The 27053-nt window shown below is 47.3% G+C and overlaps 1 protein-coding gene across 1 annotated transcript in view; it reads right to left on the bottom strand.

Moving 5' to 3' along the window:
• LOC133347254 (ryanodine receptor 2-like) overlaps positions 1-27053 on the bottom strand; it is a 323764-nt gene that overhangs the window by 55745 nt on the left and 240966 nt on the right. Inside the window, 20 exon segments of the mRNA XM_061559372.1 lie at positions 562-661; positions 1165-1221; positions 1851-1902; positions 3414-3538; positions 4663-4759; positions 5016-5263; positions 8404-8463; positions 9199-9366; positions 12980-13003; positions 15062-15154; positions 15936-16023; positions 17111-17351; positions 18207-18533; positions 19247-19377; positions 20199-20280; positions 21719-21957; positions 23106-23166; positions 24771-24820; positions 26053-26174; positions 26591-26670. Of these exon segments, the coding sequence (XP_061415356.1) occupies positions 562-661; positions 1165-1221; positions 1851-1902; positions 3414-3538; positions 4663-4759; positions 5016-5263; positions 8404-8463; positions 9199-9366; positions 12980-13003; positions 15062-15154; positions 15936-16023; positions 17111-17351; positions 18207-18533; positions 19247-19377; positions 20199-20280; positions 21719-21957; positions 23106-23166; positions 24771-24820; positions 26053-26174; positions 26591-26670 (2445 nt within the window).

The following is a 27053-nucleotide window of genomic DNA, read 5'->3' as shown; positions in this document are numbered from 1 at the left end:
AAGGTTCCGAGTTCATATCCTAGTCAGGGTGCGACTTAGCCCATCATTCCTCCCAGGGGAGTGTAAAGTGAAAACCACTTTGCAGCGAGTGAATAAGCAGCTGTGCTGACGAGGGACCAGTCTCTGCCGTAGGAATAAGGAATCTCACCGCTGGCAATGGAGCTGAGCACCGCCGAGTGCTCATTCAAGTGTGGAGACACTGCTCTATAAAGGGTCTGGCAGCCTCAAATAAAAGGACTATTTGTGAATGTCAGCTCAGTTACCCCAATCTACTCATGGGTAACGGGTTCATATGCCATTTTAAGACTGTTCATCTAGAAACATCATTAAAACTACATTTCTCGCAGGGCGCCACGGTGCATTAGTGCAGTCTCCAACTTTTCATTCACTAAATCTCTGGCCTCTCGATCTCAACGCCGTAAAGTACGGCCATTTCCCGAAATGTCACCCATTATATAGCGTTTACTCTTTTTGGTAGTGTTATTAAATGAATGTGTGACATTTTTATTTATTGTATTTGTGCTTCTACGCCACCTCGGGTGCCACTGTGCCAACTCCTACCCTTGCTGGCGCTGATCATTTGCAGCACCATTTCGGCCGCTCCGCGGTCGTGCAGCCGTGCCTGCTGGTACAGCAGCTTCTGCTTCTCCATTTCTTTCTCCTGCGATCACGGGGACAACAGGCGGGGCAAAGTGAGGGTGGGCAGGTGGACGTACAGCCAATTTGCCAAGCAGTGCAGCGTTTGGCTCGTTTGCCACCGCTTCCGTTGGGATGGGATATGTGAAAAAAAATGTCATTGCCAAAACCGTTACTTCTGCAGATTTACATTGTTTAATCACTGCATTGTTTAATCACTGCATTGTTTAAACAATGCATTGGTTAATCACTGAATAGTTTAACCACCTCCAAAATGGGTTACAATAGCGGCAATTCAAATTGGGAATTCCATGCATCATGAAGACGAGCCAATTTTTCACTGTGATACAGGTTTCGGCAGAATAAATTCCACAGTCAGGGAAGTAAACAATGAAGGCATGTATGTATGGATGCTGAACTTCTTTCGCACCGTACTTAGCCAACCGTGCTAATCGGAGGTGCGGGGCAAGTAACCTCTCAGCCTCATTGTAAATGCGGCTCACATTGAGAAGTATCAGCGAGACTCACTTCAAACGACTTCACTTCCTCCTCTCCCTCTTCATCCTCCTCCTGCGCATGGCAGCTCTGCAATGGCAAGAGGCAACGTCGGGTGTTTTTAAGTTGAATAAACGATTTGTGTGTGATTGTTCGTGACGTGTAATTTTTTATTTTGTCAGCGTGATTTTACTGCATCGATCTACCACTGTATCAAATAGTGCAACGCTTACATTAGTGCGTCACATCGACTTTTGCATGTAATTTATAAACGCACAACCCACGGACAATTGAGAGTTTTACGTCACGTATCTATTCATATGTCCGTTCATTCACACCTCTACAATCTGCCGAATAATTACGGTTACGTGACAGTGAGGTTATAAATGGATACAACGAGGTGGGAGCATGGTGGGAAAAAGCGTTGGAAAATATAATTACGAACGCAGAGATATAATTCAATGGTGCTCGCAATTAATTACAAATTGCACAAACACAGTTGGAATTGATCCCAGGTGTGAAGGCAACAGTTTGTTGGGGTTGTCTAGGGCTGATATTGCCAGGAAGGGGCAGAGAAATTCTTGGTGGGGCAGCGGACGAACTCTGAACTTTTTCACAGGCAGGGCCAAGACAAAGTATACTTGTGTGCAGGAAAATGTGTTTTTTATGTATGTATGCGGACGGGCTCGTATGGTGACAATGGCAGAGGTGGCACCCACCTTGGCCATGATGTATGCGTAGGCGATGTACAGGAAATCCTCCTCGAGTTTGCTGGAAAGATAAAGCGTGTTCCGGCGTGCACAAATACTGAAGCGGGCAGGCAATGGGCTAAAAACAGCGTACATTACTCAAACTAAAAACTAAATTAAGTATTTTTTTATTTTACCAGGTAAGGCCCACGGAGCTGTATAGCTCTTTTTCAGAAGGGACCTGCCCACAAATGATAGCTGAACGAAGTGGCTTATCACGTGGAAATTTGTAGCAGCCAAATACTCTAAACACATGTTGATTCTAAATTTGGAAGGAAGAACTGGAGAATAATCCACACGACCACAGGGAGAACATGCAAACTCCAAATATATTCAGGCATCAGGGCTAGGATCGAACCCACGACCTCCTGTATACCAGGCGAGGTAGTTAACATCTCACCACCGTGGCACCCCAATGTACGAACCACACATACTGAATGTACGAATCACGCATTTAAACGCCTCAATTGATCAATAACCATCATTTCCCGGAATCAAAAACGACAGATTTTCAAATGTTCAAGTCGATGATACATAATCAAAAAAATATATGCATAAAATAGTAAGAGCGGCGGCGCTGCGTTTAGCATACTGTGCTATAAACCCAGCGAGATGAGTTCGATTCCCAGCGATGGCTTGGACCCCCATTACTGGAATGATATGCAGGAGACAATTCATGCCAAAGTGGGCTGAAAAAATTATTCGGATAGTTTAATTCTTATGAGTAACCCAGTTTAAAAGGTAACTTATTTCATTTCAGTCTAAGTATTATTTACGTCATAAATATTTTAAAAAATTGTAATAATAACTTACAACCACTTTTACTACTAGATGAAGGAATCCCTATGCTGTGTTGGTTGTGGGGGTGGTTTGTATATACTTCACAGTACTCTTCAGTGCAAGTTGATGAATGGGGAGACCCAGAACAAGGCCAGATATAACTTGTTAATGATGTTAGTGTAGGCCAGGAGTTGAATTCAGGCCGCTGAACTCATAACTCAGTGCACCAATCACTGCGCCACCACTACCGCCCGTAACACAAGCTGTCACTGCAACAAAAACACAGCTGCAGGCTGGTACCTCAAAACAGGCCAAAGCGTCTCTCTGCTCAAGCGATTATCGGGTACTGACTCCAGACGACTTTGGACGGACGGTGGGCTGTGTCCATTCCTGAATGGGATTTGCACTGAAAACCTTCCAATCGAAAGTCTACTCTACCGTTACATATACTCTCATACATTACTTGAATGTCCTGTTGGATAGCAGAGTGCACAATTCGCAACTGGAAGGTTGAAAAATTTAAATCCCGGTCAGGAGTTGACGCGTCCCATCTTCGTTCTCAGTTCGTCAATTGTTCAGCGGGGACAATGAACTGAGTCTTAAGGAATGTGGACGTTCCATCACTTGCTTTGGACGATCAACAAAAATGAGAAATGCCCCGTATTCATTGGAGTGGGGAGGGGGAGAATTCCTTCCGATAGCAGCAGATGAGACTCAAACCAAAGCACTGCAAATCTCAAATCCAATCGACACCTGTTTCTTCCGCGGCACCTTTTCTCAGTGAGTGCCGTATGACTGAAGTGCAGGATGAGCTGGTGGAGCGGGTCTCTCCGCTTCCCACCGTCCTCGTTCTCTCCGTCCTCCTCTCTGCCTGACAGCTGCGCACACGCACACAGCGCATGCCGCGCGAGCGGCGTCGGGCGCCTTGACCACCCGCTCTGCCCCGTCAATCACCCTATTCGTGGCCTCAGATCCACAGGCCAACGTCTCAATCTTAGGAGCTTTCTGCAGTTAGCCAATGCCTTGAGATTCAGAATCAGAATATGTATTTACACTGGAGGAATCCGAAGAGCCATGAAGCTCTTTTGCACAGATGTCCGGTAGGGGTGGGTCAGAACGTTACAACAAACAATACAGAAACACGATAGAAGTGCAACGTCTAGGAAAGGTAAGCAAATTACAAAAAAAGACTAAAACTATAAAAAATATATTTTGCCAGGTGAAGCCCACGGAGCAATCAGCTTCTTTTTGGGAAGCGACCCGGCCACAAATGAGAGCTCGACGAAGTTGCTTGTCACGTGCGCATGTTGAACTTCTTTCACACCATACGTAGCCAACCGTGCTTCTCCTACGTACGAATATTTTATATTATCCTCTCTGCGCAGTAAACATTTATAGATCAATATTGCAGAAGGGGGCTTTAATTAAATATGTTCCAGCTCCCCGTTGCTTGTCCTCTCGTATGCATTCCATCCCTTGGCAGCCACTCCGTCATTATCCTTGACCATCGGTAATCATCCCTTCAAGCGAAGTGTCCTGCCCATGCCCACTTACTTGTCAGTTCTAATTATGACCAGCCATTGATGATATGATTGCCACTGTGCTCATTTCTACTGGCAGCCCAGGAACCAGTGGTGAAATGTCACCATTACTATGGCAGGGGCCAGTATATCCATAGAACACTCTAACAAAATAAGTCATCAACACATTCATCAATAACACTGCTTGAAAATAAAAAATACATAAAATCTTCCTAGCACGTGACCCGTTCTTCGTAGAACGGCCATTGCCCGATATGTCAGATTATATATTTTTTTATTTTAAGGCAGCGTTTATTGACAAACGTTTTGGTAGAATTTTTGTGAATTGTACTTGTCCACTCCGCTGCCAACGTGGTAGTCGTGAGAACCATTTGTCACGTACCGAGTCTTTGGTTTTATCATGCAACATCATACAGCTACCGACTTCACAACTCAACTGCCCTCCGCCTGCACCGACTCACAGCCAAATCCTCGATCAGCCGGTCCTCGAAACTGTGCTCTTCCGTCTCAATCCACGTCCGCTGATAGCCGCTGAGGAAGAGGTTGATGGCTCGATGCCTGCGGGAGAGATTATCGGTCTCACAATCATTAATTTACAAACACCGGAGCCCAGCATGTTGGCCTTGCTGAATCAGTACCCTGCACAAATCCAGTATCTCACACGGCCATGCATTATCCTCCACAGTTCAACAGCTGCGAGGGTTTATATCAACATTGATATTTCCTAATACTCTATAGGGCTACACAGCAGTTGGGAGGAGGGGCGAGGGTAAGAAAATATCTGCACGACGGCGGAAGGGGGCCACAGCAGCACCTGGGCAAGTTGTAGAGCGGCGCCATGCGGAAGCAAGCGACGACCGCGCGCCGCCGTTGCTTGGACAGGATCTTGTGCCACACGGCCTTCTTGGACTTGTAGGGCAGCTCCACCTGCTCGAGGTGGTAGAGCACGGAGGAGATCTCGAGCAGGCGCGTCACGCTGCGCTCGGGGTCGCCGTTCTCCTCCCTGCGGTGCGGCAGCTCCTTGTAGAGGCTCATCTGCCAGCGCACCGTCGGGGAGTCGGCCTGGACGGTGCGGGGGGTGGGGTGGGTGAGGGGACAGCACGCACCGCCGCCGAGATGCGAGTCAGCACGACCGGCACCGCCGGTGCGGAGATGGCACGACGCGCGGCTCTACGAAACCTCCGCGGTGAAAGCTGCGTCCGACGTGATACGAGGTCACGGGAGAAGCCTGTTATGGGCCGGGCTGGAGGAAGACGCATCCCAAAAGAAAATGGCTCTTGTCTATATGCACACAGAGCGCGAGTGTGTCCTGGGCTGTCCAACAGGAGATTGAAGTTTTAGCGATTGAGAAAAAAAGCATTTAAAGTGATGGTCATGTCACACCAGTGCAGTTACTCATGCACATTTTAGTATATCACTGCAGCTATGGCAGGCGTGCCTAATCGTGCACGATATTAAATTATTTTCCCTCATTAACAAGAACTTAAACTTGTTTCAGACAGAATAGGATAATGTTGGGTGTGTAACTACGAGAGCTATTTGTATGTTGGTTTTTGTTATTTTATATTGAAAAGTGCCTGAAGGCAACCGATTGTGAAAGGCACTATGTAAGCTTTTAAACCAAAAATCCGTTCGATTTTACTTTGAATTTTTGTGTTAACATCAAACCACACTCAGACCAATAAAGAAATGAGGTTCCTGCACCCATCGCATTTCTACATCTTGATGACTAAAGATGTGTGCAGCATTATCGAAAAACTACAGCCAGTAAAGCACACAAATAATACGTGAAAATACACACTGATCGCACACACGAGGAGAGGCCAAAATTTGGAAAAAAATTGGTTTTGAAAAGTATTACAGCGGCCCGATAAGCTAAGCTTACGTATCGTTAAATGTTTTAGGAAGAAATGCACCGCGGTCGTATATCTTGACAGTTCTTTCCCAGTTGTAGAAAGTCCACATTGTGAGGGTGGGGCGAGTCTTCACATAGGATGACGACCAAAATGCCCCCATAGAACAAGTCTCCCTTGCAAAATTAAGTCATAGTCTCACTGGGGTCTTACCTGGTCATAAAAAAATACCAATTTGTCGCAAAAATACTAATAAAAATGAAGGTGATGCATTTGCGGTGGTGGAGCAATGAAGAATTGCTTTAGCTCGAAACATCAGTCTTTCTACATATTTTTCTACATATTTAATTAAGCAATGAACATGGTAATTAATGCTTTTGGAGGGTTTATTTTACTTTGTCACAAATGCAAACTTGTGCGGGCTAGTCACAGTATAATGAGCAATAATATATTAAGCACGAGCTTAACCATATTTTTTTAGTATCATTCAATGTCCCCTTGGTATGATAACTTGACCAGGTGACAGCCATCTGAGACCATTGTTTATTTTGCAAGTGGAAACATAATCTGGTTTGCTAAGCTCTCATACAAAAAACAACTTTGACCACTTCTCATACCGTACAAACACATGATACTAACTAAAACCATCTCAAGCAAACATAATCTAAAAGCTGTCGACAGAGCGAGCGCGGACACAATTCCACACTCGAGGAGGAGGAGGAGAAGCAGCAGCGATGAGGCCCCACGCATCTAGGCACAAGCAGCGACAGGACCCCGCTAACCTAGGCACAGCGGCACGGGGCTCCCGGCACGCGCACTCACGCGCTCGGGCAACGCTCGTCTGGGTGGCTCGTTAACCGAGGTCAACGCTCGGCGCGGCATCGGCAGGGTCTCGTCCCTCTCGGCCCTTTTCACCACCGCCAGGAGGTGTTGCTCCTGGGTCCTAGGCGGCGGTTTTGGAAGCCTCGCCATCACCGTAAACCCCACGGGGGCCGGCTTCCCGAGCGGGCGGGCGGGCTGCCTCGGGCCCCTGCGCGTCAGAGGGGCCTCACTGGTGACGACGGTGGCAAAACCGTGGCATTGTTGGCGAAAGCCCGGATTTTTTTTGTGGCCCGGCACGTGATCCGCGACGGTGCTGTGGCACTTGGCGCCGTGCAGGAACTGCCAGGTCTTGAGCCATTTGAGCGCTACAGGGAACTTCTTGGCGAGTCTTTCGAAGTAAAACCCCGTGTACTTTTGGCGAGGTGGGTAGGGGGGGGGGGAAGAGACGCGAGCGGCGGTTGTGGCAGGTGGGGACGGCGGCGTCGTGCAGCGTGCAGGCTAACGACAACGCACACAGCGGACGACGGGGTTAGGCTGTGAGGTGCGCGTCGACGGCAGCGAGCCACATGCCGCCAGGGAGCAAAAAAACAACGGCCTCCAACACTCACCCCTTTTGAATTCACATTCGGAGAAAGGGTAACATTGTTTGTTGGCAGATGAAATTTTTGGATAGGTAACATGGAACGGTTATGACGTTTATACAACGGTGCTGAAAGTGCTTGATCTCATTAGAATAGGGGGGGGGGGGAAACATTACACAGCTATAATGACTTTAGTGTTAATATATACATCAATTGCGTGATGAAGACCGGTGGTAATGTTAATAAAATTCATATTTTCTCGACCACATCTGATTGCATTACCAATTTTCAAAAAGGGGATATACAGAAGCCAAGCTTGTTAAACATGATGCGTGGACATTTGGCTCGGTGTCACGCGCGCAAAGGTGCACACGCACTACATTGTTGTCCTGGTGCATCCAGTTACCAATAGCGGTTGACTTTCTCTCCCCAAATATAGTGTCACCTGGTATGTTACTTGTGCCCAATTAGTGGGGCTCTAGGTCAAACACAGATGTATATTTCCAATTGGACCGCCATGGCAGTGTTGGCGAAGGAATTTCTTTTTGCGGACTAGGAGCCAAATCTTATAAAGAGGTTCCTTGTCTGTAAGACTTTGCAGTTCACCGAAATGATTGAAGCAAGCCAGACTCTGCTCCTGAGTTTGCTCGTCTTGAATCAACGAAGCTGGAATTACGCACTCCCAGAAGGCTGTGCGGCTGATGAGTTGTGTCAGAAATACTTTTTCTTTTCATGTGGAGACGAGTAGATGAAGGAGGAGGCATCGTCTGCTTATTCATTGTTACGTTACCAATAGTATGCTTTGCCAAGTATTGATTCTATTTTCACTTCACCACTCACACAAGCCACTCATAGGTGTCTCCACGTTAATGTGAATGTGCACTCGCGAACACACACACACACACAAGGCACACATATACAAGCCATCAGCGGGTAACATGCTTACTTTTCCTTGAAGGTGCAGATTGTTGCGAATGAAATCGCGAACTTCGTCATCTGTGTCTTTCTAAAGGTCAAGGAAAGGAGAGAACAAAGATAACACTTTGACTGTTCAAGTATTTTAGAGAAACGTAGAGGCAATGATTTGACATGAAAGGTAAAAGTAAAAATTGTTCTGGTTTATGAGCAATGTGAGAGATGGCACTGACATGGGGAAGCTTTCATCCAGCAGTGGATTTAGCACGGATGATGACTAAGAGCTAACGAAACAAATATTATTTTAAAATACTGATAAACTTCGCTGTGTAATGAAATGATAAAGAGTGCATTTTCTGACATGAAACGTATTAGATCCTCATATAACGGTTATTGTATTATAGTATATAGTACTGCATATACAATAAGTTATCAATGTAGACTGGACTGCACACAATCTGTTTAACACGTAGGCAACTAGTAAGGGTTACGTGACAACCTTACTAGCTGGCTGTGTCGGGTGGTGGCGGGTTTTAACGACGCATTTATATATTTACGCGATCTAACCCAAAAACCCCTATTATGGACGCACACAATCTGTATGCAAGCACATATACAGTATTTTGCAAGGTTGACGGAAGACTGTCTTCCATGTTTTATCAACAAATTAAGTCAATTTTGATTTGAAGCTTTCGTGACTGCAGGAATCCATACTCTGGTTCTTTTGGACGGCCCCTATAGCGCATTCACAATAACCTTGGAGGCGATACCAAATGTCATCATCGTCATCATCATTAGTGGCTGGCACGAGGCGTGAGGGGCTGACCATGGCGAAGCGGTTTTTTGCAAGGGAGATGAGCTCCTGGTCGCCGGGCGCGCAGATGTTGAGTCCGATGGGCAGCATGCGCTTGAGGGCGGCCACGATGAGCGACGTCTGCACCGTGTAGCGCTCGCCGCGCTTCTTGGATTTCTTCCTCTCGCGGTCGCCGCCCGCCTGGCACGCGCACCGAGCGGGGAGGGAGGGGAGAAGTGCGTGGGGAGGGGGGGGGGCGTGGGGAGGGGGAGTGCGTGGGGAGGGGGGGGTGCGTGGGGTGGGAGGGGGGGGGCGTGGGGTGGGAGGGGGGGTGCGTGGGGAGGGAGGGGGGGGTGTGGGGTGGGGGCGCCGGGAGGGAGGGGGGTGTGCGGGGAGGGGGTGCATGGGGAGGGGGGTACGCGGGGAGGGAGGGGGGTGCGCGGGGAGGGGGGGAAATTGCACGGGGAATGGGGGGGGTGTGCCGGGGGGGGGACGCACAGGGAGGGGTGGGGAATTGCGTGGGGGGGGGGGCACAGCGGGGGGGGGGGGGAAGAACGGGGTGGGGTGGGGAATTGCGTGGGGGGGGGCACAGCGGGGGGGGGGGGACGCACAGGGAGGGGTGGGGAATTGCGTGGGGGGGGGGCACAGCGGGGGGGGGGGGGTGCACACCGCATGACCGTTAGAAGAGTGGTAACACGCTGGCGATAGACGCGCTGTGACTGCACCAAGCACCTCGCCTTGTTAGTATTCAAGAGACAGGGCCGGGAGACGTGAACACACACAGGTGTTGCGCAACACGCCATGGACGGTTATTTGTCCAGGGTGTTAACGCATTAAAAAAAATGCGTTTTTATACTGAAGTGAGAGCCATGGGAAGGGCCCATGCCTGTTGCGTGGCGCCGAGGCAGTGGCGGAAATTCCACATTCCCATGGCGGGGGCCATTATCGCAATATTGCAGGTATCAGTTTTAATCGTCCTAGAAGGATGATGGGCTGGGGAGATCCTGAGCTCATTAACATTCAGTGCATCTGTCGTCAAGGCGACTTGTGCATCTGCAGACTATCAGTATTTTATTTAGTTTCTCTGTTCAATGTCTGTGTCATTTTACCAATTTAGATTTGGACTTATAACATCCACACCCACTTTGTCCATCTCTGCAAACTTTGTCAGGAGAGAGTTAATGCCCTCTTCATGGCAGATTCCGCATGTCGGGAATTCCCAGCGGAAATTAATGGATTGCTGCAGGGATCGAACCATCTGACTCTGGGGAAATTGGCCGAGTGGCACACAGACTTATCGCGATAGGGTTATGCATCTGCCTAACACGGTCTGCGTGCAGCGGAAATTAATGCATCTGTTACTGTTCGTGCGCTCTGCAATATGAGATTAGGCGTTTTCAGATCAACGTAAACTACTTTGCATCCCCCCCACTTCCCCCACACAGTATTTGCTAAAAATAATAGTTTTGAAGGAAACGTGGTAGTGCAGAGATACATGAATATCGAAGAAATTAAATGAATGTTGTGCAGAAAGTGAGGGTTTTTCTTTTGCACAAGATTGCGCTTGTTAGCCAGTAGGTTCTCAAAGATTAACGAGTGCTCGACGCTCAATAGATTTCTCCAAATCGCTCGATGCAGTATCACGGGGCCTAAGCATGCTTGGAAAATCCATCTCCCTTCGAGGGTATTACAGCACCGCAGCCAGAAATCAATGATATATTCCGACACCCCTAATAATCACATTATTCATCATTACCGAAAGCACTGGAAAATCTACACACACATATACACACACGTATAGGGTGACGGTTTGAGTTAAACAGGCCAACTAGGTTGAACGCAACAAAATAATAAAGTTTTACGTGAATATGTAAGTACGACGCCAAATGTTATGTTCATGCAGCTGCCACGATGTCAGTGTTGTCCCGTCACACCAACTTAGGGTGAGCCGCCAAACCTTTATCGAAAACAACAACAACACGGGCACCAGACAGAGTGCAGAAAAAGTCAGAAAAAAAGAAAATCCACAATGTCCTTGGGTGGTGGCAGTCCGAATGCTACGGCAGCCGAGGCACGGTAAATCTTAAGTTCTGATTTAAAGCTTTCGTGACTGCAGGGATTCATATTCTTGGTTCTTTCAGTAAAGTCACGTGGAAGGGAAATAATAAAATTAAAAAATATATATAAAATAATAAAATTATCACGACTTTTCGCCTGCAACACAAGCAATCGTCATCAGGTGTGAAATCTACAGCAATAAAATTTAGACTTTTTTCAAATTTTCTTGCAGTCGAAACGACGTGATAATTTTATTGCTTTATATATATATATTAATTATTTTATTGTTTCCCTTCTACGTGACTTTACCGAAAGAACCAAGAATACGGCAAATCTTGTTGTTATTTACTTTGCTCGCTGGGTCTCAACTCTTTTCTCGGGAAGCTCCGGCTGAATTTGTGCACTAGGGGGCGATGTTGCTGCGGTGTTATGACCAATTAAGCAATTTGCTGTTAATTGTTCAACATCGAGACGTTTGGCCAACACCAGTTACGTTGTTCGTGTATTTAGCTATAGGAGAAACATCGGAGAATCCCGGAGGAACCCCATGCTGAACAGGGGGAGAAAATAAAACATAAATCGACAGATAAAAGTACCCAAGTCGGGAATTTAAACCCAGTCACAACAGTTACCACTGGGTCACCCTGCCACCCACATCTGGACGAAATAGGTTTGACGTCCAGTTTAAGACAAGATATTTTGTCTGTATGGCATCAAAATGTCCACCAGTGAATGTAAAAAAAAATGTGTTGGGACTTAGATCCACCACCTTAGAATCGAAGTGAACTGCATTCACACACGGGTTACAGACAAGTGGACAGACACAGTCTTCACAACAACATAGCAAAACGAATAAAGACACATTTCGGTGGCTGTAATATTCAGAGAGGTTTGAAGGAAAACAGCGCTCATGAGTTGTGCCGTGACAAGGTCAAGCCTATTATTATCACCGCAGACCACACACGGTTTTCCAACAGTGATAATGGTGTTAAGTGAACCCTTATACAGCCAACCATTCTGGCATCAACCATGCTACATCTTGGGTCCCGATGCACGTGGACCCAACACCACACCCACTAAGATTTTAGCTCACTCGATTTGCAAGACAACAAATGTCCCATTTGGCTGCAGTGATTATGCCTTTTTGTAATAAAAAAAAGTGTGTTTAGATTATTGAGTTGATCACTCACTCAATATAAAGCCCAGTGCTCTGAAGAGCACACGGTTGTGATGATAATGACAGTTAGACATTTGCATCAAAGTGGCCCAGTCCACACTTTGTGGTTTTTAATGAGGAACACGGAATGACACTTGTCCAAAGCGTTGCTCTCATCGCCGCCAAAAGTGTCTTGGTGATCTCTTGAGAAAACACCGCAGGACGATAGAGTGACTTGTCGCAACTTCTTGCGCCGTCACTTCCTGAGGGCATGATGATATTACGTAAAAGCTATCGCTGGTTAGGCATCGACAAGGCCAGTCCTTGACGGCACTGTTGTTGTCCCCCCCTTAAAAACAACCGGCGGCGGCAAGCGTTACCGACAGAGCAACGATTTCTACTCTGTAAAAAAATACGTGCGCAAACCGGGCTATAGACTGCCTCCCCATGCGTTATCGTGAAAACCCCTGCGGGGGTTGAAGCCAGAATGCGGCGGTGCGGGCTGTTACGTTATAAACAGGTGGAGTTAACGGAGAAGTGAGTCGAGCTCCGGTGAAAACGAGCGTCTGCTCAGAACGCAGCGGCCGGGGTGATGCTGACCTTTGTCCATCTGAAGCCTCCACGCTTAGAGGGGATGCAGTTTTTTTTTGTTTAACCGAATCGCATAAAAACACGAACACAAAAAAACAGTAAAAAAGCAAAAACATCCGTGTTATTACGTGGCATGAAAATGGCATAATAATAACAGCAGGACAATAAATGCTGATCGTACAACAAAATTGCACGTGCTTAGGTGATACGAAAAAAGAATCTAATAAAAAAAATCCCATCGTCTTCAAAATTACGTATGCATTTGCCCTCACTTAATACTCGTGAAAATGTCCATTTCTGTCCTGCAACAATAATAACAGATTAGTGCACGGAGTTTTGTAAAAGCCACTCCTGTTTGGAGGCCTCTGTCATTGGGGGTTGTTTCACCCGACCCCACCACGCTGGTCAATGTTTTAATCTATCACGTGACTTAACCTTTATTGCACTGCATGCAGTCGATGGTGACAAGGTTGAGAGCATCAGCCTCACTCGTCATGAAAACTTTATCTCAGGTAGGAGACCAGGGCTCAAACCCCCGGGGGTCCCAGACACATGCAAAGCGTTGACCTCCAAGAGCCACCAAGCCCAACAGAAGTTGAATTCTACAGCAATGTCGGCCAGTTCCACACCTCATTTAACACGGCAGGTCACCTACGGGCAATGCATTTTTAAAATAAATCAATTTGTCCTTGGCATTCCCAGCGAAATGCTTGATAAATTAGCAGCCACGACCATATTTTGTAAATCATTGCGACCGTGCAATCAAAAATACTACGAGGTTTGAAGATGCATTGTGATATCGATTACATTTTAATATAACGGTTACCTGTATTTATTTGATCCGTGACTATTTATCATATTTGTCTTTGTAAACATTGTTCGTGTCCCCGAAAATTACTTGCAATTTAATCTATCGCCATTACTTTATTCACAAGATAACAATAAAGCGTGCACATTTTGATCGAGCTACCCCATGCACTCTACGCATGTTGGTGCGGAGCAACGACGCACAGTTCATAATAAACCCAACGGGGCACACGCGCACTGGGACTGTTCAAACCGTGTTACGGTGACATGAATACAAAGGTAATAATGTCCTGGACACATCACCGAGAACAATGGAACATCAATTCTCGGGGGGGGGGGGGGGGGGGGGGGGCGCACCAAGCGGTAGCCCAGCATGACCTCTCAAGTCTTCGTCCCCCTAACAAGGTGGATCACTCGGGCAGCGGCAGAACGTGAAGCACAAACTGTGCACGGTGCGTCTCGGGTGAGCGGCTTTAACGCTGCAAGCGTGAGGATCTACGCAAGTCATGTGAAACTCGGCGCAGGAAGACTGAGTTTCTGTCAGCACAGGAAGGGTGCATTGAGGGAGCAGTATTCGACGGGTCAAGAGTAAGACATTTCATTTCATAATTGTCATCCTCATGGACCACAGTGTGTTAAGCATAGCCATAAGCTGACAGGGTGTTCATTGGCCTTGTACAACTTGTTGCCTGTACATGTTTACGTAACCGGTATTATTCAAGTAATAATCATTTCGATAACTGTTTGAAGTCAGAGAGATGGTCTTGTACATACTCTGTTGGAGACAGACAATGCAATCTTATAACCATGTGAATACATTGTTCAGTGGCATCAATAAAATAGAAACTAGTTTTGATCCGTAGATTTGAGTCCTTTGTCAATCCATAACTGGATTAAGGCCTCCTTACGCTGTCGGTCATGGGGATTATTTGACCATACTTCACCATATAGTGCAAGTTTGTCCAATTGGTACCCGGGACCAGTTCAGACATAACTTACAACCGATTTTAGCTTCGACTTGGAATTTAACTCAGGTCAGTGGGTTCGAAGCGCAGGGCGCCAAGCACTTCGACTTGTTCCCATCCCTAATGCATCCTTTAAATTCAGATCTCTCCCGGAGCAAAGCTCAAAGCTATTTATCCAAAACAACGATGCCATGCATTGTAATGGATCGACCCGATCCCTGGACTGAGGCACATAAATAAACGAGGTGCCTTTGTCACGTGAAGGAAATCAATGAGGTCAATGAGTGGTTATATTTTGTATTGGCGGGCACCTGCTCACCTTTGACATTTTGCTCATGGTGTCAGAGATGAGGAAGGACATGTTGTTGATTTCATTGGAAACCACAAAGTTCTGCTCCTCCCGTTTGAAGTTCTGCAAGGACAGAAGGGGTTATACAAGATTACATCTTGACGCCGAACATCTCGTAGTTTATCTCTGTTCCTTAAATGTAGCTCATGCGACCGCACGAGGAGACAGGTATGAAGATGAAACATGAATCCAGCGCGACTTGTGTTTTTTCCCTTAAAAGTTACATGTAAAAAAATTCCAATTTCGTTGGGAAACTTTAAAAAATAGTATCAAATATGATGGAAACATGGCAAGCGAAATATTGAATGTTGAATGATGAATGACAATGTCCTAACTTTCTCATACAAACTTGCTGAACATCACCTTCCTAATTGATCAAAAAGACAAATGCTGCATTCACAATCGTTTTTTTTTTGCGAGAGATTCATTCGAAAAATCTCTGTGGACTCAGAGGCATTCGCCTAATTTGATGGCCATGACCCATGGGTTGCGATTCCACAACTATACGACAGGGGTCAGTGTATCTACAGCACAACCCCTGGTGACATCACAAATACAACACATTTTGATAGAGGGTCCAAAAATGAAACTGCATCTCACAAAAGTGGTCCTCGTTTTATTGACCCCCCGGTAGAGATGGGGATGTGCTGATCCCCTAGCAGAATTTGAAACTCATAATGCTTAACACTCTGCTTGAGAATTTCGTGCCGATGCGGCCGCGCACACTCGAGGGGGAAAAAAATTAGTCATTAAATGGAGTAATGAAAAGTACAAAAGCAAGAATGATGCATTTGAAATGTGGCGTGAATCCACCGAGCGTGGAGGCAGGGCAATGGCCACTCACGGGCGACTTGGCCCACATCACGAACACGTCGGCCACCATGAAGAACAGCTCCTCCGCATCCGCATTGGGCTCCATCAGCCACTTGGCCCTGCAGGACAGAGCGTACGCAACTCACAGGGGCGTTGACGTAGCGACTAAGCGGATTTCAGGTCCAAAGCAGACTCGAGATTCGGAAGTCTCTGAGGATTAAGAGGATGGATGGTCGGCTGGTTCAGGGGGGGGCTCCTTGTGATAAATTCAGAGCACAATAGGAGCTGGCACCAGTGATTGTCTGGGTTCAATCAAAGTCCCAGCCATGTATCATTAAATCAGGTGCTCAAGCGCAATGAGTTTTTGGATTCAAGCGATTATTGTGTGAAAAAAAACTAATATAAAGTTTGGTTTTCACTACATTCGGCATATTTCAGCTCTAAGGACCAAACGTGCTTGAATGATTGCCACACGACAATCCTATGTGGAGTACATGGAAGCGACTTGAAATGTATTTCCGTGAGAATGTCTTCCAGGGGTTGTGTTCTTACATGAACGGACGCTACAACGCTCACTGTGAGAGTTCCGTATGGAAACGTCTTTGTCCCGTGACACGATACAGATAGCAACGTTTGAAATATAACTGGGAAAAAAGATTTAAAGGGAGATGAAAACATTTACTTCCCTTTATTATTAAAAAAAATGTTGCTTCAAAATTGTATCTTAACACTCACAGTTATTATTATGTTTGTCCAGTGCAATGACTTTAACAAGGCACTTAGAAAAAAACATCTGGCCTGTTAGTGTAGGTGCATGTGGATTATGCTCAGAATCTCTTGGCGTGACATGGCAGCAAACCTGAAAGTTTAGAATAGATCATGGTAGGAAAACAATAGAGAGGGAATGTTCTATTGAGGGAAGCACAGAAAGAATGCTGTGATGATTGCGTGGGGCATGTGCGCAGGATTTACGAGCGCTAGTTACCGACACAGGAATTGAGAGTGGCATCCGGGCGTTGGCAGCCATGGGGGGAGGCCAAAAGCATGATGACTGCGGTGAGACTAAAAGCAGATTTTTTGAGGTCACAGGTGCCGACCACACAACAGCTGTGGCATCGGGCAAAACAAAGTGGAGAAGTAAGGTGTCGCGGCAGTGACGGCAATAGCCTCCAGGCCATTGCTGGGCACCACACAGCACCGCCATACCTCCCGCAGTCCACGAAGCGTACGAGCAGCGGGTAGAAGGCGTAGAGGTCTCGCGCCAGGATGGCGAACTCGTCCAGCACAAGCAGCTCGTCCTCGGACATGTCGCCCTTGGCCTCGGCGCGCACCCGATCTTCCTCCGCCACCACTTTGCCCGTCTTGCGTTTCAGCTTCTCCATCGTGGGCAGGAAGTGGCTCCTCAGCAGCTCCGGCTTCGCCTTGCCAATGATGGGCTGAGCGAAGACTGCGGCCGTGAGAGCAACGCAGACGGTAGGGAGGGTCACAAAGAGACTGTAGGAAACTCGAGATGTGCGAGTTTACGGACGTGTGCACGTGTGCACGTGTGTGTGCCACTGTGTAGCGGTTAGCGCACTGCACTACGAACCCAGCGACCTGAGATCGATTCCCGCTCATGGCCACCACCAGTGAAGATTATCTGAACTGGTGCGGGGGCTGCCCAAAGTGGATTCGGCCGGATGTGGTACTGGCCGCACCAACCCCTCAAGTGCCATGTTGGCTTTCATAGGTGCTCACCAACAGCACTTTCATGTGTTTTTAAATTCTCCCAAAGGGAGATACCCATGTTTGAGGCCAGGCATCCCCAATACAGGTTCTATATGCTGATCTCCTTTGTCCACACAGCATCCAAAGAAGTACGGTGCAGTTATGCTGTGCAGAAGTTCAAATCGTTGGCACACGTGCTCTTTCTAAGATACTAAAAAATGCTGAAAAACAAAAGGGAAACACTTTCCATACGACGGTGCAGAAAGCGATTACTGGGAGATGCACTGAGCAAAGAGCCAATGGCATGCAAAATATAAGACATGAGCACGAGATTACCATTACCGCTACGTAACCACACTTATTTTTCTTCAATAAAATAGCTACCGGTATTTGTGAAAAATATGGATTGCTGCAAGTTGCCCAAGTCACACCAGACCACGTTCAGTGATTCTCTTAAGATTAAGTGCAAACACGCCAAGGGCTCCGACAGCCAAACTAAAGCGACGTATTGAAAATCCCAAGAGCCGGCGTCGGGAGAAACGTCCGAAGAGCCACTCAGCCCGGCTCCCTTGTCGGACGGCGTGGCGCAACACACCGGCGATGCGCTTCATCCAGGCGGCCTCGCTGATGCCCAGGTTGTTGACGATGATCTTGAGGATGTTGCCGAGCAGGGCGTTCATGTGCTCCGAGGTGGTGGCCGTGCACACGGGCTCCTCGAGGGCGCGCCGGGGGTCCTCCTCGGCGCCGTGCTCCCACCAGCGCGACAGGTAGCTGCACAGCATGGGCAGCACCACTTCGATGACGTGCGGCATCTCCGTGTAGCGGGCGCCCGACTCAGCCAGATCGCCGATCTCCTGCAGCAGCTTGTCCAGCGACGGGATGTCCTTGCACACGTCCTCCACGTGCACCGGCAGCCCCATCACTGCGAGCGAGCACGTGTGTGTGGTTGTGGGATTGTATGTGTGTGTGTGTGAGCATGAGTGAAGTTGCATTGTGCGTATGTATGTATGTAAATGAGACAGGACGATCATTATTAAGTCAGATGTGTTAATAATTAGCAGACCAAATAAACGAGGTTTCCCCAGCATGAACACAATTAATTCTTCTACAATAATTTTACATTAGAGGGGGCGTCCTACAAACAAAGTGGATAACCACAAAGTTCATCGTGCAGAAAATAGGGTTTTGTCGAGAGTGGGTGGTGGAATGATCAAGTTGAAAAAAGAAAAACGATCAAAAGTGAATTGATTTCTCATGTCTTTCAATGAAGCCAGTGTGTATTGTGGAAATATAAGTTAACACCTGAGTGGGCTTTGTCTGGTAGGATGGGGATGGTTTAGTGTCATGTTTGTTTGTGTTTGGGTGATTTGTCTACCTTTCTTGAACTTTGCACTCCTATCGTGTTTTTGTATTGTGTGTTGTTGAAACGTTCTTACCCGCCCAGACTGGACATGTGTGAAAAAGAGCTTTATATCTCATCGGATTCTTCCAGTATAAATAAACATTCTGAATCTCTATTTGTGGGTTGACGAGATTTTGCAGGACACCCCTCGTTGAGAAACCAGGAGTGAAACAGTCGACGACACGGAGCGGTCCGGACACGCAGCCACACGCGTAGCCGTGCGCGCTACTCACTGGCGCGCTCGCGTGCCGTCTTGGTGTTGAACACGGAGTGGGGATTGAACTTGTTGAGCTCCGGCTCCAGGAAGGCGACCGGGAAGGCGGTGGCCAGCGCCGACAGGCACTCGCCCAGAGCAGGCCGCTGCCTGCGCACATGCACATGTACGTCATCCTCATCAGCCGTGTACTATCCACTGCCTGATGGAGGCCTTCCCCAGGCCGTCGCCACATCTCAACGGTCTCGCGATGCAACAATCCATCTAGATCCTGCACATCAGCCGCATTTCATGTTACATCTCTGCAGGGGGGACCGCCTCTTGGGCACATTCCCTCCCTTGGCTGCCACTCGCTCATCCGTCTTGGGCCACCGGCCATCGTTCTTTATAGTGACGTGTTCAGCCCATGCATATGCTTAACTTTTTTTTTTATCCCTTGTTAATATTATTGTATACACACACCACCACATACTCCGATTAGCACGGTTGGCTATATATGGTGCGAAAAAAAGTTCAACATACGAACCTTTAAGGTTAAATCACACTGGTAAAGGCCCAGGACCAGTTCAAAAATCACTCCCCGATGTGGTTAACCATGGCTGGGAATTAACATCAGGTCACCGGGTTTTTGCAGCGCAGCGTATTGACCACGATGCCATCAATGGGACTCTACTGGACATCTGTGAAAAAGGGCTTCACAGCTCATTGGATTCCTCCCGTCTAAATAAAGATTCTGATGTACACACGGACACGCAATCGCAATGACACGCACACAAGCACTCCACTGGCCCCTTATCGGCATATGTACTGCGCGGACGGGTCCAGGGAATCAAACGTCAACCGCCTTAGTTGTCTGCAGGGGTTATCGCTTTGTTCTACTCACTTTCATGCATGAAAGAGGCCACAGCGGTTACTTCTCGATCTGTGCCCTGCAGGGCGGATTCGATGCGACCACGTGCCGCACCGCTCACCTCTCCACGTAGATGTTCTTTCCCGTTCCAAGTGCGAAAAGGCTGGACAGGATCCGGTAGCAGGACACCTGCACGTCATCCACTGCCCAGGAGGATTCACGTGGGAACATTTAAATTGCAGTGTTTTAAATAGGGTACCGGTTGTACAATGGAACAATGTCCCAGACAGCACGAGAATCAATGACATATGGAATTTCATACGCAAATGTCTGTCGCCTTAGTGATACGTTAAGAACAACCTATGTCTGTCCTTCCCGGTTGCCAGGGTGAAAAGCGGACCACGTGTTTGTGCAATCCTGGCCAGGTGGCTCACAACTCAAATAATTGGATTGAAATGAAACCTGTAACAGCTGTAGTAAAGATGAGTTGCAGCCCACCGAGTACCGTCAGGCACCTTTGTGAAATGGCAGCGGAGGACACCATGCAATGCTGTGAAACTCCCAAAACGCTTGGGTTGCGAGGTGGCCCAGCATACCAGCGAGATTTTGAGTATTATCTGTTTGCATGTGTAGGTTTTTTTATTGTTCTGGGGTGTTTCACCTTGTGATTTTCGTTCGGTCCCGCGGTATGGCTCAAACTTATTTAGGCAGACATTCGCCTTTAGATTTACTGACGTATATTCAAATGAGACGAATCAATGATGAATGGGACTTCACACACATTTTTAAATGAACACAAGAATATAGTAATTAAAAGCATTAAGACATCCAAGAATACGACAATAAAGACAAGCACATGGTACATTGAAATGCTACTCATGTCACTCATCCACTTTATGGCTAAAATTATATTGGTGACCCTAGGCAAATGGTGAGAATTCCACAATTCGATGGCAGTGGCCATTTTTCTGCATTGGAATCCACTGATTAACCTTCTGCAAAGTTGTTACTCAATTAATTGACCTCCGAGGGATGGATGGACTGCATTCACCCTTGGCTAGGATTTTTGATTCGCAATCTCCCAATTGTGAGTTGAGCATTCTACCAGTGTCATCTGGCCAGTCGCCAAACATCACTTTCATGCACGTATGAAAACAACTTAGCCAGCCACCGAGTTTTCGAATCAAAATGATAATGCTGGCTGTGCATCATCAAGGAACTGTCGTATGAAACAACTTGGCTGACGTTCTACATTATTATTTACAACCGATATAAGTGTAAAACCAGAAGTGAGTCTGACATTTCTTAAAACCTACTTATTGCCTGTGATATGTTAGGTAAACTGAAGATCTTTTTTTTTGCAAACATTTTACTGTAATGCGCTCTGAAGCCCTTTGCTGGGTCTGCTGCGCATTATAAAAAAGTTAAGAACAATAATAACTACTTTTAATGTTTAGTTTGTTGTCCTTCCCCGCACCACTGATTGGCTCGGCTGGCTACGTATGGTGCATACAAAATTCAACATACATACACACAAATACAAAGAACAACAATAAACAATTTCACGGTGCCTTCCGTGAGCATCCAATGAGCCCGGGGCAAGGGCCGCAAAGGCTGGCAACGGAGTGGAGGGTCACCTACGTATGAGGTCAACGCCAAACTGGTGCTGCCCGATGTGGTCGAAGAGCGAGCAGAGCAGCGGCAGCAGGGCCACGGACGTGTAGTTGATGGTCTGCGCCACGCCCTTGAGCGCGCTCCGCGAGTGCGTGAAGCGGCCCTGCTTCAGGTTCTCCATCGTCTTCTCCAGGTCTTCGGCGGCGCTCTCGAAGAACGCGCGCAGCGCTGCTTTCACGCTGTCGGGCCCCACCTTCATCACCGTTCTGGGGGAGGTGGGGGGTGGGTGGGGTCGGCGAGGTCGGTGGCCGGCTCGTTGGGTTGTGACGTTTCTCACGAGCAAAGGAAACCAAGGGATTTGGGATCGGACTCAAAACAACCGAACGGGAAGGCCTACGGGGCAGGATGCGCACTCGCTCGCTCGCGTAGCTGGGAGCTGCAAGGGTGTTCGGAACAAGTCGGCTGGACACGACCAGGTGGCTCAGAGGTCAGAATGCTGATGTGTTATTCCTAAAATCTGTTTATCTGGGCTTGACTACCTGAATGTGAAATTGTAGTTGTTGCTCTGCACCTACATCAGCCGTACGTTAAAAAAAAGACTCCTAAGGGTGTGAATCCAGGCAGCTGGTTTCACACAAATTATGTTCTTCAAGTGTAGCCGGCTGATAATCTCAGCCCAGTCATCAATGACTATACAAAGAAACACAGATAATTCGTTTCTACACTTACCCTGGCTAAATTCCAGCTGTGAGGCTTTACAATATCAGTTTGACTGTCACACGTTGAACATTTTAAGCAGCGGCAGAATGGGTGGGAAAGTGCTGCCCCTACTTTGTGGAACATCAATCACCAGAGGGGATCTCAGATGTAGCTTTGTGATAGCTACACACCTACTCATTGTTTCTTCCAGTGCTGACAACGTGCATTGGGGTGTAATTGTACATATGTGTGCGTTCTGCATGTGTGTTGGTGTGTAATTGTACATATGTGTGCGTTCTGCATGTGTGTTTACATGTGTGTAATTGTACGTGCGTGTCCTGCATGTGTGTTGGTGTCTAATTGTATGTATGTGTATTCTGAATGTGTGTTAGTGTGTGTGTGTGTGTAATTCGACAGGCGTGCGTTCTGCATGTGTGTTGGTGTGTAATTGTACGTGTGTGCGTTCTGCATGTGTGTTGGTGTGTAATTGTACGTGTGTGCGTTCTGCATGTGTGTTAGTATGTGTGCAATTCGACAGGCATGCGCTCTGCATGTGTGTTGGTGTGTAATTGCAGACGTGTGCATTGTTCGTGTGTTGGTGTGTGTGTCATTCGGCAGGAGTGCGTTCTGCATGTGTGTTAGTGTATGTGTGTGTGTGTCATTCGACAGGCGTGCGTGTTTAATGTAAACCATGGTGGGCACCCAGCTTGTGCACCTGCAGTCAAGCGATCCGGCCAAGATGTGTAGGCAGTTCACCATGGCAGTGGCGTCGCTCCCTGCTCGCCACACATCACAGTAAGAGAGTGTGTGTGTGTATGAGTGCGTGTGTGTGTATGAGTGCGTGTGTGTGTATGAGTGCGTGTGTGTGTATGAGTGCGTGTGTGTGTATGAGTGCGTGTGTGTGTATGAGTGTGTGTGTGTATGTGAGTATGTATGTGCCTGTGATACCAGATGCAGAAACACAAGATAGCAGAAAAGGCAACCAGGATACAAAAGCAAGCGAGATACACAAAGGATTCCTTAAAAAAAAACAGCACAAAGTGAAAAACAGCAACACTAGGGAAAACGCCACCCAGGGTATAGAGGCTCTCCACCAAAACTACACCCATGGTGAGAATAGGTTTTCCCCTTTTTTCTGGCAACAAAACAGGTGTTAAGATGTTAAAACACCAAACTGAAATATTTTACAAGGAATCATATTTGCATTCACCACAATGCTTGTGGTCAGAATGCAAACAAAAAACATACTCTGATAAATATATTCGCTGTATGCCTTGTGGCGTCCTCTGGTCTAACAGTTTTGAGGCTAGGCTCAAAAGAAAGCTGTCTCTAGTGTGGACCAATCCGTTTCAAGGACAATGCATAGGGAATTATAATAATAATGGGAGCAGCTGCTCCAGTTCTGTATGCAAAATGAAATCTTGAAGCTAACGAAAATGCCGAAGAACTTGAATGCAACTCGGCTGCCAAGACTAAAACTGTCTCCAAACCCGAAAGAGCGTGAGGGGGGCAGTGCTCATCTGTGTTGACGGGCTCGAACCAGGAGCCAGTCTATCCGTCGCATCATATCGGGAGTAATATATATATGACATCTGTGTGTGCAGACTAATTTTAATGCGTGAAGAGATTTAAGCAATCAACAGCTTAGGGACACGTAATTCCCACCACCGGCTCTGGCACACCAATGAAGAATACCACCGCCAACCAGACGGAGAGCCGGGAGACAGTTTGACGTGACGTGAACACTCTGCTACTCTGCAATCATCTGTATGTTGATAATGTACAACGCTTTGTCAATCCACTGATGGATGAAGGCTTCCCCACAACACGTCAGTTATGAGTTTTTTACACTATAATTCACCACCAAGCAGGTCAATGCGGGTTGTTGAAGTGAAGGGGAACACAGGTCCAACTATCATTCGCCGTGGGTGTTTAGCGCGGCTGGGAATTGAACTCAGGTTTTCTAGGATTATAGCGCAATGGGCTAACCAGTATGCCACTGCCCCCCACCCCCACTCCACCATGAACACATGAATTAACGTGCTTTTATCTTGCTGAGAAAAGTGAAGACTTATGATCGGAAAAGTGAAATATCTTCCAGTCCTAAATCCTGTCCATTTAAAAAAATACATATATATATATAACACTCTTAGATTAACCCTGGATTCGCAAATAAGATTAAATATTAAAGGTCGTTGGGGGTTACTAAATGGGAGAGCGAAATAGATCCTGCCAATGGATGTTAGTATCGTGTAGCATGCAAACATCTGGCACCACAACATGCATTTGAAAAAAAAAAAAAAACCCTCAACAACAACAACAACACTCCCGGGCAGCCACAACACAGAATACAAACCAGGATTCCAAAGACCACTCTTACCAAAGAGAGAAATCCTATGCCGGACAAGAACGGCCAATTTGCAGAAGAGGCTACAGAGGAAACGAGGAAGCGAGAGAGAAGAGGAAGAAATGGAATAACATTTTGATATTTTTCTTGCACGCGTTAGTTGTCATCGAACGAGCTGCGAAACAACGGTCAGGTCAGGCAGCTATACATGAGGAAAAATTATGACTGCGGTGATTGCTTACGAATGCTGTGCACGTGTTCAGCCCTGTCATCAATCCCCTACTGGAAGAGAAGCATCCCCCGCAGGGCATGCTGGTTGTGGAGTTGATTTTACTACACTCTGTTCAGTGCAAGTTGGTGTGGGCGGAGGAGTATAGATAGACATGGGATCATGTCAGTACAGTGCAACACTGTAGCCCTAATTCTAGATTTGAAGCTTTCGTGACTGCAAGGATTCATATTCTTAGGTTTTTCCGGTAAAGTCACGTAGGTAAAACATCAAAATTAATAAAAATAAAATAAAATAAAGATCACGACGTTTCGGAGGCAACACAAGTCTCCGTCATCAGGTGGGACCGTCACAGCGAGATTAGCTGCATCAAGTGAGGCAATGATTCAAGAGCCCTAAACACCAGTTATGCAAGGCATTCGCCCATCCAAGCACTATCCTGGCCAGGCTCAAATCGGCTTAGCTTCAAGGAAATTATTGAAATGGGTGTACTGCAGGTGATTTTTACCATAGGCAATAAAGAATACGGCAGAAAATATGAATAAATCTACACCACACATCTACGTGTGTGAGTGTGTGTGTGCGCGCAAGCCTGAAATGAGTACCTGGTGCGGTGTGTAAACATCGCCACGGTGACAAAGGCGGTCACAGGGCGTGGTGCCGGCCACCCCCCCCCCTTGTGTACCTTGCAGGCCTTCACAGGTGCTGCCCGCTCACAGCACTTGCCTCAAAACTCTGTTAAGTCTAAATCTTGATTTAAAGCTTTCGTGACTGCAGGAATTAATATTCTTTGGGTCTTTCGGTAAAGCCATGTAGATAAGTCTATTCGTGGGGAACTTTGTCCTGGTCTCGTTCGTGCTGAAGCAAAAGCCTCGTGCGGACATCCGCAAGGAGCGATGGGGTTTGGAGAAATTTACAATAACCGTGAGATCGATAGTTGAATATGTGAAACAACGTGTCATCTGATTCGTTAACGGTCCTTCATTTTTGGCCTACTCTTCCACGCTAAATTGGAGCGAGGCTTGACGGTGGCGTGACGAGGCGTGACGGTGGCGTGACGAGGACTGGGGGGGGGATGCAGCAAACCTGGTGACCATCTCCTTCTCCTTGTTGGAGGCGTGGCCTCCGCTGCTCAGCAGGCTGCTGGGCGTCGACAGGAAGTACTGCCTGTGGTTCTGGAAGTACTGATCTATCAGGGGCAGCACCACCTGCGCAAAGACATAGGGGAGACATCGTTACGGTGTCACTGTGAGGATTGGGAGATTGGCTGTGTTTTGTTAACATGGTAAAAGAACTCTGCTAACCACTGTGATACCGCTTCACCATTCCTACCAAGGAGTAGTTTCATCACTGCCTCAGAGCTGCCAATGGCAACGGACAATGCTTGCACAGGGAGGCACTTTGACTGACACTGATACAGGCACGGCGACCGTAAACTTTTACGGGCACTCTGAGTATAACACTGCCCGCTGTGAGCGAGGTGTGCGTTTACATTTACACCGTTTCGACTGTCAGCGACACAATCCCAAACGGCGCTTCAAGTGCGTCCGCTGAGTCTCGCCGCAAGGGACGAGCAATCGGAGGAGGGTTGCGTTATGAATGCACGCGCGCGTGCTTTCATTACCTTGGCAAAGAATTTAATTTCCTGCTCGTGGGGATACTTGTTCGATGATCTCTCTTCCTTCCTCTTGGTCATGGCGAAATCTGCAAGAATCCGCGATCTTAAATTACACGCTCACAGTAACAACTACAAGACAAATTTGGTCTGGCACGTCTCTGGTGTAGGCCAATCAGTTTCAAGGACAATGTATATATTAATTATCAGAGCATGTTTACATGTTTTGCCACAAGTTTGTGTGGTTAATGCAGACTTGATGCGTTGCAAAAGGTATCTAGTTTTATTGCCAGAAAAAGCTAGTAGGAACGTTGGGTTGCTCGGTCAATGGCCAGGGTCAACGGCGGCGTAGTGTATTCCGCAAATATGCCCGACTGTGAGGGTGGGCACAAGCCGGCGTGAGACGGTTAAACATTGAGTTTTATAAGGGCACCACGGGGTGACCAGCCCCTCCCCACCCAGCCCCATCCCT

The sequence above is a fragment of the Lethenteron reissneri genome, chromosome 25 (assembly GCF_015708825.2).
Source record: "Lethenteron reissneri isolate LAM-NWPU_2019-01 chromosome 25, ASM1570882v1, whole genome shotgun sequence".
NCBI classification, from domain to species: domain Eukaryota; kingdom Metazoa; phylum Chordata; class Hyperoartia; order Petromyzontiformes; family Petromyzontidae; genus Lethenteron; species Lethenteron reissneri.
This window is presented reverse-complemented; position numbering and strand designations above follow the sequence as displayed.